The 16371-nt window shown below is 38.8% G+C and overlaps 1 protein-coding gene across 3 annotated transcripts in view; it reads left to right on the top strand.

Moving 5' to 3' along the window:
• The window catches only part of TNKS (tankyrase), a 128359-nt gene that overhangs the window by 44162 nt on the left and 67826 nt on the right, over nucleotides 1–16371 (top strand). Inside the window, exon 1 of one of the 3 annotated variants that reach the window (XM_064417339.1) lies at nucleotides 10524–10655. The exons of the other annotated variants lie outside the window; for them this stretch is intronic. Within the exon in view, the coding sequence (XP_064273409.1) occupies nucleotides 10634–10655 (22 nt within the window). The 5' untranslated portion in view covers nucleotides 10524–10633. Of the gene's footprint in view, nucleotides 1–10523; nucleotides 10656–16371 lie in introns of those variants that run through there. 3 annotated transcript variants of the gene reach the window in all.

Raw genomic sequence — 16371 nt, 5'->3', positions numbered from 1 at the left:
ATGTAACTACTTACCAGAAGTTTTATTTCCTGGTGTTCATCCTGTCTCAGTAAGTCTCTTAACATTTTCCAGAGGCTTCACAGCTAGTACTTCAGCTAATAGGTTTTGGATTTTGGTATCACAGCCAGAATAATCATTTAGGAGTTCACAAATATGCTTCTAAAATGTTCCTCACCTCCCGTTCTCCACGAGCTGTCACTAGGAAGCACATAGTCCCCTGTCTGTTGTGATGTTTCCCCGTCCATTCTGTTTTTCAGGATTAATATGTATAGAGCTGTTCATTATGGGTATATACTGTGATGGAGAAAGCACAGAGGGATCCACCTGTGCCTTCTTCTGGTGCAAGAAGAGACCAATATATTTGCAGTGAAGGTGGGACCTATTAAAATAGATATACCAGTGTGCCAGAAGAAATCCTAACCTGAGAAACAAACTGTCATCTGAATGCCTCAGACAGCATTAAGATTGCTGAAAGTGAAGGTTTTTTCTGAGGTCCAGCTACCAGTGCTTAATGTGGTGTTGCCACTTGTGTTTTTCCTTTGTGCCAGAGTATCTTGTGTTTTTTTCTACAGTGGCATACTTTACCAGGAGGTTACTCCTTTGCCCTGTGTTAATGGTGTTCTATATATCATTTGTTAGGTCTGGAAAATTTTGGTTCAAAGACACTCAAAAGTGTTAAGTCTAGGAAGATTTGTACAGGGGAGGTTTTTTTTGCCTCTCTTTGGTGTAGGTAATATAGTCTTGCTGCAGGCCATGTGCACAAAGCAGTAAATTTGAATATTCGCTACAAGACATTTGTAGTCAGTTTTTAGCTCACCTAAGCTTAGGTGAGCTAACTCTTACCCAGGGTGGTCCTTCTGAGAACATCATGGGCATGTCAAAGACATGATTTGGCATGACACTGCATTGTATTCATACCAGCATGCTGCAGGACCTACAGAGGTGCATTTTTGAAAGGCTGCTGAAAAATGTCTTCTCAGTTCAGACCTGCCTGTCTTGTTGCTGTAATGTTCTTCTTGTTTCTGATGGTTGATCCCATAAATGCTTGTCCTGGTTTCCCATATTTGAAAGGAAAAGCAAGGAAGTGTTGTCAGGCTGTGCAGTTTAAATTGAAATTTGCTGTAGGTCTGTTCAGAAAGTCTGCTTAAATTGAAGCACTGAAATTATTTAGTTCAACAATTCTGCATGATCTCATTTCTTCCTTCTTAGTTGTCACTTGCCCTTTGGTTTAACAGAGATATTAAATTGCCTGGGAGCCAGAAATACCTGAGATTCATTTATTGCTGTTTTATGTAAGCCTGCTGTTAAAGTTAATGGGTTTATGTCCTTTTTGTACTGTATAGTTTGAATATCTGAGATCTAAAATCTGGTTTGATGTCACAGAATTGCAGAAGCTCTAGGGCTGGAAGGGACCCCTGAAAATAATCAAGTCCAACCCACCTGCTCAAAGCAGGGTTGACTGGGGCAGATTGCTTAGGACCTTGTCTGGTCAGATTTTGAAAAGCTCCGAGGATGGAGACTCTGCAAGTTCTCTTGCCAGCCTGATCTAGTGTTAGATCATTCTTGCAGTTGAAAAAAAGTAAAAAAGGTTTAATGGCAACACAGTAAGAACAAGTTGTTTTCTCAGTGTCTGAAACCAAATATTTCCGTTGAATTGTTTTAATATATCCATGGTTGTTGCAGAAACTTCAGTTTTGGCAGGTGCCTGTGCTGGATGCAGAGGTTTGCCTTTAGCTGCCCCAGTAGAAGTCCCCTTCAGTTTGAGTGACACTAAGTTTCTGAAAATTTTCATTTGCAAAACCTCCAAAGAACTTATTATCGGGTTATGGCCGAAAGGTGAATGCTTTGTTGCTGCTGGAAGTATTTGTTCCTGTTGACTTCCTGAAGGTACCAGCTATGCTCCAGAATATGCTTGCAGATATCAGAATGGTGGGAAATTGAGGAAACAAAGCAAATACACACCAGCAAGCTTGACCATGAGTTGTTAAAGACCCGATCAAATTATGAGGTCATTCACTGTAAATAGGGTGTATAAAGTTAAGTAGTTGTTAGTGAACTGCTTTGGCCACTTATCAAGGTGACAAAGCAGTTAACAAGGATGACTTTTTAAAAATTTGCTGTTGTCATAGGCATATTCATTTCAAATTAAGGAAGCAAATAACATGAAGCAATTAGTATGCTGTAGTATGTGCTGTGTAATCTCAAACTGGGTTTTAGTTGCGTTTACTTTGCATTTCTTTCCTGATAAGAACTAGGATCTTCGCTCTTGGAAAAAAAAATAAAATCTGTGTAAGTTATATTTCTACGATTTCCTGATTCCTCCAGATAAAAACACCAAATGTTTCAAGTGACAGTTGGTCAAGACAGCATTTGGTAACACTTCTCCAAGAGTGCTGCTTCTTGTTACACCTCTGCTCTGGAAAACATGTGTAATCTGCTGGTGGGAAACTGCACAACTAAAAGTTTGTTTGTAGCTTTGCTTTAATTGAACCAAACTCAAACTTAGTGAAGTGCATATAGGAATGGGGGGGAGATAGGAAAATGGCAGAAATATCTTAAGGCTGAGAGACAGACGTGAACATACTCAGAAATGTCAGAATGTAAGTTGCACAGGTAACCTGGGTCCAGGTCTTGGTATTTTTTTCTGTCCTAGCCAGTAATTGGGGCTCCTTATATGCTGATAGCTCCAGATATTAGTTAAGGTAAAAGGACTTCTGTCTAGAGTATAAATCAATTGGTGAATTGTAGGTTTTTCACTTTGATTTGAGACATAGCTGAAGTAAGAGCTGCTACAGTGGGAAGCATCACTTCTTTTTTAAAGTAGCTAAGCTTTATAAATATGGTATTGACAAAGGCTATTACAATGTCAAGGCTGCTGGTTTTGTCCCAGGCATTTTGTTTACAAATGTTGATTTCAGCATTTGGAAGCATCAGATTCTTCCCAATCCTTGCTCCAGGAAGCTTATTGAACTGTATTAGGATAGGCAGAGAAGGGCATCTGCATATTGCTAGACTTCTCACACTGGTATGCTGAATGGAAGTATACTATGGGAGGGTGTGGCATAAAGGTTAATTTTCTTAGTACTGCGAGATGACTTTGAAGCAGTCCCTTAGCATACTCTGCTGTTTGCCTTTTGGAGTGTGTCAGAAAAGCTGGCTTTAAGCAGGCAACACCATCCCTCTCTGTATACTGGTGAAGTCTAGTTTTAGCTTCCTCTCCTAATAAAATGCTTATTTCTCTGCTTCCAGTTTCTATTACAGGGTGAAATTATATAAAATACTGCGAAGTTCTGTCTTTTGTTGCTGCTTTGCATGAAAATTTAAAATGTTAGCTCTGTCATTGTGGAGACATGTTAATTTTTCTCTTATTAATATGTCTGGAAACAATTTTGTTTACTTTTTCCCCTGTTCACATTCCTTCACCATTTATCTTCTTTCTGTTTCCTCCTCTGCTATATTTGCTTTTTTTCCCCATGTTAGGTTTTAAAATACGGAGATTAGGTGTTGCCAGGCATAACAACAGTTAGGTTCAGTTCCCTGCTTTGGAAATACAAAACCTTAGAGGCCTTTGCTATCTCTCCTGTCAACAACTTACTAAATATAAGTTTTTTGGGGTTTTGTTTGGGTTTTTTTCCAGTGTAGGGTAGCTGTGGTCTGGTTCAGTCCTGTGGACGTGGCACACACACTAGCAGTTACTAAGTAAGTGTCTACAGTGCATTCATTTGAAAATTTCCTGAAGTATCTATTTGGTGCCCTCCAGGACTGCTACAGCATATACGCAAAACTGCAGTAAGGCAGGATTATGATTACTTTGAAAGCCCTCCCCAGATGTAGAATTAAATACTTATATAGATATGCCAGAGTTCAGAAGTATCAGAGACACTTTGTCAGTCTGTCTTTTTGCAGCCCTCTGGTTAAACTGTTCTAGTCATTGAACTAACCCAGACTTTCACGTTAATTGTATGGATTGGCATTGCCTTTGGCAGAAATAAGGGGAGGTGTTTCTGTGTGTGGCCAAAGATATTTTCTCCTTAGGGGATTAGGTTTTTTCAGTCACTTTGCTTTTCATTCTGTTAATGCCAGATTTATTGCCCCTAATTCATTTGATCCTGCCATGCTATGTTTAATGCTATTCTTTGTTATTGAAGCAGTCAAAGCTTTTTCAACAAATTGAAGAATGGCATCAGTATGAATTTGCTGGCCTTTGTGTATTGCATAAGCACAGCTGTATGCTGCAGGTTGCAGTGTTGCTGTTGCTCTCATTCCTTCAGTCTTTGCAGGTGTTTGCTAAGCAAATGGAGTATGGAGGTGTGATGAATCTTGCTATTTTTGGGGGGTGAAGACTTTGAGGAATGTTAGCAGGTTGTGAATATATTCACCTTGCCATCTTGTTTGCATGTATCATAGCTGTCAGGTGAATATGTTTTAAAAGCCCTGCTTCTAAGTACAGTCTTGGGAGAGAGGCCCTGCTCAAGGCAGTCTTTTTCTGCTGGTGAAGGTAGTTTCAAGAACTGTATCTGTAACAAGGCAGTTTGTTCAGTGGTCAGTGTTTTATGACTACAGTCCAGGGTGTCTTAAATGTTTGGAAGGGATTTGGATGCAAAATCCCTATTTTTACTATTTCTTCTGTTTGTATATATGCTCATGGTATCCAGTGAGGTGTGCTGCAGACCAGGGAAATATTCATACACCTTAATTCACCTGGAGGATTCTTAATGTCTCTCTTTGTTGCCGTTGAGTAAGAAAGCGGCACAGACTCCCAAGAAGGCTGGTTTGCACAGCAGCAGCTTTAATACAAAAAGCTCTCTTTTATACTGGCTAATTAACAAAAACACCTTTCTCACAAACAACCCTTGAGAAGAACAGAAAAACAGAGAGTAGGAAAACAACCTGCACGTTGTTTATAATAACAAGCTATCATTGTTTCTCTGCAACTCCCTAAAGGTCTCACAAGTGTTCCATGAGAAAACTTATCTGGTTTTCTCGCTCTCTGACCAGGCTGTCACATCCACATCTCTTGGTATTAAAATAGTCCTGTCTGTAACTCTTCTTTCTGTCATCTGGGACCAGCTCTGTCTTTTTCCTGTTTTGCTTCTTTTCCCTGACTGTCATAATGTCTAGAACAGCTTCTTTCTATGTTTCTAAGTGCCTCTACACTTTGAGAAGGTCATGTCTGAAACAAGTCCTTTTTTTTCTCCTTGTTTTCCTCCTCCTCTAGTGGTCTCCAGGGGGCTGAAGTACACTTGCCCCTGCTTGGGAATCAAGGAGAGGTTGAAGAGGTTTGAAATGAAACTGCCTGAAAGAATGGAGTCTGTATCATATAGAAGTTGAAAGAGCTGCTTTTGCTAGCTTGTCGGAAGAGAAGACGATTTGGTACTTAATGCAAATGCAGGAAGAGTCCAAATTTTCATAATTCAGTACTCAGAGTTGCTTATTGTTCCCATAGACTACTGAATGCTTTAGATAGACTGATAACTCTATTATTGTTATTGTGCTCCTCTACCATTATACAATGCATGTGTAAAACATTCGACGAAGGAAGGCTGGCTGTGATAATGGCACCAGACAGAGCAATTGATTGTGCTTGAGCTGAAGAGTAAGGCACTTCTTTTTTTGTGGTGAGGAAACATGATAGCTTGTCTTTGTAGCTGCAGTTCAACAAAGTGCATTAGACATGAGAATATCAAGGTCACTAGCGCTGCTCACATGCATGCTTAAAGTTAAGCATCCTTTGGAGTGTTCTAACTATATTATTTTGGGGACCTGAAATAGTAATTTTATCACCTAAGCTTCTCAGTAGTGGAAAAATGTAAATAAAATTTGAAAAGTTCAGATGAAAATGAAAATATCTGAACTTAGCTTGAAAAGACTGAAGCTAAAGGGTGATTGTAAATGCGGAGTGAATTGGTTTTAAAAATCATCTTATTACTACTTTGGTGGCCTATGAGACCACAAATATGACCTTGATGATTCCAGATGCCAGAGCAGAGTAAAACTTGTTTTTTTCCAGAAATGAAAAAAATGATGGCACTTCAGTACAAATATGCAAAAGATGGGAGGACTAGTAAAGAATTGTGATATACAAAAGGCTTCCTGGCCTCCTGCATGTTTGAAGAAAAATTGAATGAAGTAATGTTGTGGTTGTGTGTCTCTGGAGCAGAATTCCCTAACATTGTCTGGCCTGATCGAGTTCCCTCCATGCACAGTGTGCTTGTTGATGACTCTGTATTACCTGTCTTTCCTTTCACATCACAAATTTATGGATTTGATTGTGTTCACAATGATTTTTATTTTTTTTTACCTTGCTGTTGTAATTCAGTTTAATGGCAGCCTTGATATTGCCATGACTGTTGTAGGGATCAGCCTTGCCAGAGCACTGCATGGACTGGCACTGAATTGACGTTAGTGGGAATAAGTAATTTGAACCACAGAGTAGTCAGCCTCTACTTTTGAACTCAGTGATTTGTTTTTTTTTCCCCAAGGATAACATGATTTGTCTGCCATTCAGGTTCTTTGTTGTTCTTACAATACCTGTATTAATCCCCATCTGAACTAATAATTCCCCAATTATCTGCATGGATAAGGTATCCTCTGTTTTCCTTTTAACCGTTGCATCAAAGATTTATTTGAGGTAATTTACCTTTCTGATGCTGTCACAGACTGTCTGTCATCTTTCCTTGAGAATAGTTTATGACCTGTGTACTTGCTCTTGAGGTCAAGCATGAGAATCTGCAGGTTCTTGAATTGATCTCCCCCCCCCTTAAAAGGAGGCACTGAACTAGCAATGTCACCTGTCGTGTGGAATTTATGGCGTTTTCTTGCCAGGTCTTCAATAAAAATGATGTACTGGTTTCTTCATTGTTCTTGGGCGGTGCACAGATAGGCAGGTGCATGTTCAACTCTCTTTTACTTTCGTGATGTTGTGCAGTTTCCTTTTCTTCATAGTACTATTTTTCCTTTGTTTCCACATTCTGTATTGCCATCCTGATTAAAAACCGAGGCAAAGCTGGTGTGAAGAAAGCCAGTGCTGCCAAGCAGAGAAGAAAGATGTTCTGTCTTCACATAGCATTCAAGGCAAGAATGAGTAAAACATTAAAACCACATTATTTATGCACAAAGGAGTATGTCTTTTCTATCCATAAATTGCAGTTGGTTATCTGCAGCAATGAAATGTCTGTAGAGCTTCACAGGTGAAGCATCTTTGAAGAACAAAATGAGGATGGTGAGGTACCAGTGTAGAAGTGAGTGAATGAGCCAAGGGAACCTGAAAAACCGACTGGTGGTTGATGGTTTCCTTTTTGGCAGAAGAGCAAAGTGTTATGTTCCAGAGAGAACATCATAATTTTTCAGTGGTTGGGAAAATACAGGCATGGAATTTTACTTTGCAAAGGGTACAAGCAGTGATTTGAGGCTTTTTGGAGAATGCAGGGAAGAGGACTGGTTATATAAATGTCTCAGTATACAAAGACTATTTCAAATAATTTACAAACACAAAAAAGTTTTCAAAGATATCTCCAGGAGACTGTTATTCATAGATAACGTTCTTTTTTTGTCAAGTATCTATTCTTTGAATAGAATCTTCATTCTATGCAGTACTGCACTGCACACTGCATTGAGATAAGAGGACTGACACTATAACGTTTTCAAGCATTTATTTTGAAATGTTGTCTTCAGAACATATTTTAAATAGCTGCCTGTTCTGTAGGGTACAAACTTGGGAAGGACATGTTTCCTTTCTCTAGACCTGTATTTTCCTTTGGTCACTTAAAAAGCAAGTACTTTGCTATTTTGAAGGCATTCCCTTGTGTTTTGAAATTAAACCTTCTGTATTTTCTGCTGTTTCAGTAGCATTTTCAATTCATAACTTAATTTGATTATTTATTGGCCATAGAACATCATGGTCTGTATCCTTCTGTGCTCTGCAAATTTATTTTTGCTTGCCTTTTAGGAATACAATGTTGTACTTGTCTGTTTGATGTTTATTTTGTATAATGGCAAGAACATTTTGGCATAAATTCAGAATTCAGTTTGTTCTTTCTGTCTGGGCAGGCAAACAGCTCTGTCCTTACACAAGTAACAAACTCATGGCAGCATTCATCATCAAGCTACCACCTTCAACAAAGTCATTACCTCTTGCTATGTGTAGGTGTCTGGCATGGCCAACCCGGCTGATACAAGTGACTGACAAGGCTGTCAGCTGTTTTCAGGAATAAACTTAACAGACTTGCTAGAGGAGCTTGTCTCTTTCTGAAAATTAAAACTCCTATAGTGCATATCAGTACCTTTGGATACCTCTTGGAGCCTCACATTTAACATTGTCAGCCCTAAAGTAGCAGTTCCTCTTGACAAAGGACTGATTCTGTAAAGAATTCCTTCATTTTCTGTATGCCGTCTACGTTTACTTTGAGGAAGGTAACATGAGAGGGGGCATAAGTAACAAAAAACAAATAGGTGATGTCATCAAATCCAGGGAAATTAGGCTATTCATTTCTTAAAAGCTTTTGAATAGATTAATGTAGGGAGCTGGACTCTATAAAATATGCACCTTGCCTTTACAAGCTCTGTTCCTACAAACAGTGAAAAAGGAGGGCAGAGCCTTGAGAATCTTCCTTCTGAATAGCTGAGAACTGAGAATCTATTTTCTTGATTAATCAAATCCAGCCTTTACTATTATTTTTGTAAGTGATTTTGGATGATCACATTACTTCTGCTACTTCATTGTATTAATAATTACTGCTCTAATAGAGGATTAAGCACTATGACTTCTGTAGCTAAATTCTCTTTTGCAGTCACTGACTTGCCCAAAGTCATAAGGCAGGTTGGTGTGTGTTCTGCTCCTGCCTGATCTCCTGCCGTGGGCTTCCCTGGAGTGCTGGGCTCTCAGCACTCTGCTCAGGAGTGAGGCAGGGTGTAGGCTGCACTGGCATCTTGACTTCCATCCACTGTTAAACTGGGCAGTCAGGGGCTCACTTCAGTGCTCAGTCTGAGTTAACCTTCTTCAGGACAGACTTCCTGCTGTGGTCAAGCCTGTTGCAGGAATGAATGCAGGGAGTCTGAATTTCAGCTACCTCTGCCTGCAAGGTAAATCTAACATGTTAAAGGCAATTTTGTGCTGAAATCAAACAAGTAATCTGATGCTGACTGCTGCCAGTTTGCAGAACCATCCAAAAACCTGGATGTCTATTTTGCCGTTGTAAACAAACTTAGTTTTTTGTTCTTGTTAAGCAAGTTCTTGTTAAAATGTGTGCAAGGCAGACCTGTGTGATAAGACATTATTTTCTCAGTAATATATTACTTCATTTATGGCTCTGCTGGTTAGTCTATTGTCATCTATTGCCCTGGAAGTGAAGGATTTATTCTATCTGGCAGAACAGACAAAAATAACCTTTCCTTTGAAAGGAGGTGTGAGATTTTATTTAGTTTCTAGCAGTCATAGCTAAAAATCTTTTGTGAGCAGCCTATGCATTAGAGAAAGGCAAATTTCTTTCCTCTATGCACAAGAAAAAAGAATTTATTATAAAATTAGAGGGATGGAAAGAGCAAAACCCAAACCAGCATTGTATGTAAGTATAAGATTAAATATACTTGTCTAAGAATGGAGAGAATAACATTTCTGTATTTGCATTGCTGATCATCCCCACAAATCTAAAAGGTAAGTATTTTAAATGATGCCTTTTCATATGGTGCATTATCCTCAAGGGAGATAGATGAGAACTCTGATCAGTGTTCTAGAAATTGTTGATCTAATTCTCCAGTAAATCTTCCTTTCATGGACCTCTCTTCTCTTGAAATCATGTTGAGCTATGCAGGGAAACCTGTTCCTGCTCACTGGCTGAGCAAATGTAGCTCCATCTCCAGAATCTGCCTGCACTAATGCAAGGCAGTAGGTAAGTGTTTTTCTCCTGAACAGCTAGCAGACCAGAAGGAAAATAATTTATGACTTGTGTGCATTGTGGCTTCTTACTGTATATGGCTGTAATTTCTACATAGCATATTCTGTCTTTGCTAAGGCTGGGAGCAGCATCTTGGAAAAGGCAAGAAAAAGGGGAAGGGAAAAAGGAATGTGGCTGTTTGTTGAGACCCTTCTTAACTGCTGGCTAGGAGTCCCCCTGCCCAAAATCTGAAAGTATCATACTTCCAAATGTAGTTTGAGTTGCTGAAGGAAACCACTGAGGGACATTTTCTTGTGAAGCACCATCTGTATGCTCAAGAGTTATGTGGGCTTCTGTATCCAAGCATAAACTTCTATTTGGACCAAAATGGTAACTGTAAAATCTGTCTGACAAAAACCAGAGGCAGACTGATATCTTAGACTGTTGGACTCCTAGAGAGCCCACTGCTAAGTGTCAGGGCTGCTAGTGTGACTGTTGAACAGAAAAAAAGAATCCAGAAAATTTTTGTACTCCCTCTCTTTGACCTTGCCTGTTCCTTTCCTTGTGTCCTTTATCTAAATCCAAAACCATTTTGATTGCAGTAAAGAATGTTATGGCTAGAACTGTTTTAATGGCACAGTGTGATCCAGCAAGAGCTGTGCTTTCTTTGGGCATTTGTTCTTCCTCCCTGCAGTTTTCGTTGTGCTGCTCTCTGAAGACAGACCCAATTCTCTTACAACCTGTCTTTGCTCTGCTAAAGGATGCTCAGAGGATGGCAAAAAGGCAAGTCAGCATCAGGAAGCAAGTTCTGTCAGTAATAATCTCACCATTTCTTGCATTAGTAACTGGGCTTTCATAGAAAAGGATAAGCAGGAATCCTAACCTGGTGTTGGGGAAGGTGCAGTATAATTTCTCCTTGATGGTATGTACTCTCTGGGAGGAGTGGTAATACTGAGTTAGCTCCTGCTGAACTAACACACCTAGGGCACAGTAGAGAGAACCTGTGTTAACTCTTGCATGGTCTTTCCTTTTAGGTTAAATGGAGATTTAAAATAATGCTTTTTTGAAAGATAACAGTGAATGATATCTTAGAATAACTTTGAAATAAAGCCACTGGGAAAATAGGCTGGTTTAGGATCTGCTGATAATCACATTGCCTAATAAGAGGATCACTTAAATGTATTTTCTTTAGTATTTTTATGATCATTAATGGTCGTGATGAATGAGGAATGTAGAAATACTTTCTCGAGTATTGAGGTAAGCAGAGTCTTTAAATCTAGTGAGATTTCTGAAAGTGAATGAGAAAGCAGTATTTTCAGCTACTTCATGTAGAACACGATAAAACTATTTTTACTGCAGATTTACACAGAAACCTGCAGAGTTATGTTGAGGATACATGCAGTTTATGTATTTCCTTTCTGTCCAGCAACAGAGGGAGCACCTCTTTTGGAAGATGCTTTATTTATGGATATACCTGTGACAGTAGGGTTCTTGCACTTAGTTTTCCAGTAGCAGTGAAGTGTGCATGGTGTATGAACAGTTTCCATTTGGGCAGGACTGATGACCGGTGTCCATGGTCACCTTGTACAGGATGTGTCTTGAACAGGCAGCCCTGTACTGCATCTGGTGAAACTTGCTGGGTGTGAATGAAAGTTGAAGGATTGTCCTCCTTATAATGACAGCAGTCTGGTAAACTGAAGCTCTTTAACAAGCGAGTATCTCTTTCCTTCTCTCAGACTTCTTTTTTCCTGTGGTGCTGTTTAGTTGTCAGTCTTTATAATGAACTATATTGTCATTTAGGGCAATGAATTGTTCTTTTGAAGAAATCATATGTGTAATCCTGTTACCTCTGAGGAGCAGCTAAGGAGTTTGGGTTTGTATAGTTTGAAGAAAAGGGGGCTGACGGATAACCTCACTGCTCTTTCAAGCTTCCTGAGGAGGGGAGGTACACAGGAAGGTTCTGAGCTCTTCTGCCTGAGATCCAGTGACACGAAGCATAGGGATAGTTCAAAGGTGTGCCAGGGGAAGTTTTTAGAGTGCATTTTTTCACTGAAGGTCAGGTCCAGGTCATACACTGGAGCAAGATGTGGTAAATGTCCTGAGCCTGTTGCTGCATAAAAGGCATTTGGACAATGCTCTTAACCACAAGCTTTAGTTTTTGGTCAGCCCTGAAGTGGTCAGGCAGTTGAACTACAAGATCACTGTAGGTCCCTTCAAACTGAAGTAGTTTGTTCTATTATGCATGTAACCAGTAAAGCATTTAAAATAATGAGGTTGATATAAGGCACTGAAAATGTTTACAGAACTTGAATTGTGTGAAGCATTTAATTATTCTTCATTGCTGGTAAATAATGTAACCCTTCTCAGACCTCCAGAGCATTGGCAGTTGATACCTTTATTGCTGTATTTCTCTCCTGGGTATGTTATTCCTACAGGAATAGCAGAAAGTGCCTGAGTGTAAATAGAAAATTCTTTTTTTCCCTAGCTGGTGTTTTAATAGTTATTTTTTAGTGAGGACAGCAGTTTGCAGATTTAGATTTCAGTCATTTTTTGTAAACTGCAGCTTGCTTTCATCTTAGAATGTGCTCTTAGTCACACTAGGGGACAGAGCTGCTCTTTGCCTGAGTGAATATGCAGAGACCCTACCATGGCTCAGGTCAGGAGAAGCTCGAGTTGGGGTATTGTGACTGAGCACTGCTGCTGTAAATGTCTTCAGAAAAGGTGTTAAAAGATAACTTTTAAAAATGAGGCAAAACAAATGGAACTGTTGTATTTAAGTCAATAATATCTTTATCATAAAATCTGATGGGGAGGATAAGGGAGGGAAAGAATGTGCAAAGTTAAGCAGCTGCTTTTTACTCTGGGATACCAGCACTAGTCTTTCATGTCAATCCACATGTCCTGTTTCCAGTTAGGACATTGTCTCCTTTCTTCCTCTGATTTGTACCAAACTTTCCTTTATTTTCCAACTGTCTTTTGACTCTTAGCTAGCAAATAAAAATCCGTGAGGAGGGAAAATTTGCCCACAGCAGGAAGGCAAATGGGTTCATTTTGGGGCATTATTTTGTTACCGTATTTTTGTTGCACAGATATGCATGTTTCCAAAATGTTTAAGCTGAACTGGTGACAGATGAGTTTTGTGGTTTTTGCCGTGACAAAATGGTTCATTATAACAAAATCTATTGCCTCTGTTTAGTTATTCTTTTGTTAAGGACTTACTTGCTGTACTTTGCTTAAGTGTTTCATAAATATATGTTGGCTCTTTCAATGCTGTGTGTTTGACAGGTTTGCCCCATTTCCTCCAGTTATAAAGGAGTTCCTCCCTTCTGCTCACTACTCTGGGGCCCAGCAGGCAAAGGAAATGTTTTATATTTTTGTCTAGGAGCTAGAGGAGTGATTTAACTGGATTTGAGCTCCTTCCAGGGTGTGTGCTGCAGGGCGAGCATGGCAACACGTGCATTTTTTATGAGGTGGCAGCGTGTGTTTCCTCAAGGTTGTAGAGTAAGTTTAGATACACAGGGCAGCTTCAGGCATACAGAGGAAGGATTGTACTGTTCAGAAAAAAAAAAACCTACTTTGGCACATGTGTACATTTTATGTCTCCTGTTCATTTTCTAGCAAACATTAAAAACCCCCACTTCTTTAAATCTGTACTATTTGTTGCTACAAAATCTGTCACGTTTGCTGTAGCTCAGAGAATATAGATTTTTTGGTTAAAATAAATGCTTCAGTTTTAAATCCAGCTATGGATTTTCAGACACACTGTCCCCAGCTTGCTAGCATGTTTTATCTACAGTGGGAAAATTGGAGAAACTGCAAAATTTAGTCTGCCTGTATTTACTCTAGAGTTCTTTTCAGAGAAAGATGAAATGATGAAGTATAATTTTGGAGCTTGCCTTTATACAGTATGGCTTTCCTGAGGGTTACATTTTATATTTTTCTTGCTACTTTTCTTCCATACTTTATGTAAGTTATGCAAGGTATTTCTGTGGTCTCTCTTTAGAGAATATTCTGGGGAATTTAGTGATTTACTTGTTTGTGGATATTGTTTGGAAAGAGAGGGTAGGGAGCTGCCTTTTGAAAAAGATGCAGTAATAAGAGAGCAGCTTGGCTATCTATCCACCTCTACTGTACTCAAGTCTTTGACAAAGAGAGTTTTTTAGTCCTTTGTCTTCCTCCAGTTTGCCTTGAAGTCCTGGAGAGAAAATGCATATGTGGACATGTTACAGAAATGAGAAAGTAATTGTGGCTGAAAAATTGCGCAGTTTATTAGTTATTAATACTGAACATGGCCAAAGTAGTGGGAATTACAGTGGATGATTATTTTTGCTGTTAGCAGGAATTAATATAAGAAATGAAGAGGGGAGCCATGGGAATGTTGTTTTTGCTATAGGCATGAAGGGGTGGATAATGGGGAAGGCTCTGGGAAAAAACCTGTCAGATTTTTTTCCCATATGTAATTTCACAAAAGATGTCATGAGTATTGAACTTTGGTGAAAAGGAGCCTCAACCCATTCAATTTTGCCATCACACCAGTGTATTTTGAATTGCTGAAGGTTTGGGTTTTCTTCTTAGTCACTTGAGATGATATTCTGCAGTCTTTTTAAGTTTTTAAATCTCAGTCTGAAAACATGACAGACAAGTGTGGTGGTGTCTTCAAGATAAGTACAGCATTTAAAAATAGTACAGTGGTAGTGAAAATACTAATTTTTTCACACTAAGAATAAAAAAAGGATGTGTGTGTAGTGTTTATATGAGTAGTATACACTGAAACTACTTGTACAGGTCCACTAAACAGGTTCTAGAATGTTTGTCAGATTTATTATTTCAGAAGAAACTATATGCTAAACTTGTGGTAAGATTGTTGAAAATAAAATTATTTATATGGATTACCACATAATGGGTGGTTGTAGTGTTTTTTCAGGTTTGGCTTCATCTTTGATTTTATCTAATGATTTAAGAGTTAAGACACTTGAAATCCTCTGACAAAGGGACTTTTTTCATCATTTTGATACTATATAGGAAATCTGGTAGCATTGTTTTAACAAATTGACCTGTACCACTGAAAAAAGGCATTCTGAGAAACAGAATTGTTGTATGTCAAGCATGAACTTACTGGTGCTATAACTGCACGTGCACTGAAGACCCATTTTGATACACCATCTAATCCTTCTTAGTGACCAAAACCCTGATGTGCAATGTGTATAATTTATGCCTCAATATGGAGACAGCATTTGGTAGCTGCATATCTTGTATATGCTTATGTAATAGATGTGCTTTGAACTGATGGCTTGAGAGACAAGAATCTCTTCTATCAGGTAAGACCCTGGCAGAGTTCTTGGCAATCTGCACTATATAAAGCTGCAGATTTTTTGACGTATGCTTTCTGTTAGGCCTTAGAAGAGACTTTTTTTCTCTAGAGCTGTTAATCAGGAATGCTCTGTATTTGAGCTCTGTCCACTTAACTGAAGGATGTTCCAGGTAGGATTGTGCTAGCTCAGTGGTTTGGTAGAGTCGTGGCCAGAACCAAATGATGTTGGCTTATTTCTTTAACTTCCACACCCCCTCCTAAAACATATCCCTGAAAGACTTCACTATTAGCTGAGTCATTTTCAGTTTTTAAATTTCATTTCATTCAGTTCAAAATGTCTTAATTTGAGCCCACATGCACAGTGCCTGACTCATCTCATAGAAGAGGCAAAGGTGCCAAACCTTTCCTCCTTGGTAACATTGCTCCTTGCTGGAACTTGTCCTTGAAGGCATTATCTTCTGAGATACTGCTTGCTTTTCTGTCACTTGCATATGCTAGTGTTGCTTTGGTGTTTTTCATCCATGACAAGAGCTTAAAATTAGGGTCTTGCTGTGTTCCTGGTTGAGCCTATTTAGACAGCTTATAAAATCAGCCCATTTACTAGTAATAGACTGCTGAGCAGAGAAGTGCAAGAGGCATAAAGAAATTAACCCTAAACAAGTGGGAAGTAAAGTGTAAAATAATTATTAATAAAACCTGAAATTGTTGTTTTTTGCTCCTCTTTATTCTCATGTGATTCTCAGAGTATTTAGTTATAGATGCCTTTTCCCAAACAATATTATTTCAACATATCTTTTTTTTTTGGTTGACACTTTTTTTGGGCAGTTATTCCCTCAACCTGGTGCTATTTGGTGGTTAAAAACCTTCTTGCTCTGATTGTACTCCATATTTTAGTGTTACCTGCTGGTTTATATTAATAAACGTTAAATAGGGAAGAAGGAATTGATGAGTATTTTAATGGTATTTTTGGACCCTTCAAGAGCAGCCATGTTGAAAATGAAACTTAGTTTGCTAAAAAAATTAAAAAATTTAAAAAAACCCCAGCCCCAAAAATCTCATCCTCTCCCAATAACCCTAGCAGTCTGTCAGAAGCACAAAAAGTCTTGTGCTCTGATTATAACTTGAATATTTGTTTTAAATACTTAAATATTACTTGGAAGGCCTCTGAGGATTTAAAAGGAGGATGTG

This window comes from Passer domesticus, chromosome 4, assembly GCF_036417665.1.
Source record: "Passer domesticus isolate bPasDom1 chromosome 4, bPasDom1.hap1, whole genome shotgun sequence".
NCBI lineage: Eukaryota > Metazoa > Chordata > Aves > Passeriformes > Passeridae > Passer > Passer domesticus.
The sequence above is the reverse complement of the archived record's forward strand: the minus strand, read 5'-3'. Positions and strand labels throughout refer to the sequence as shown.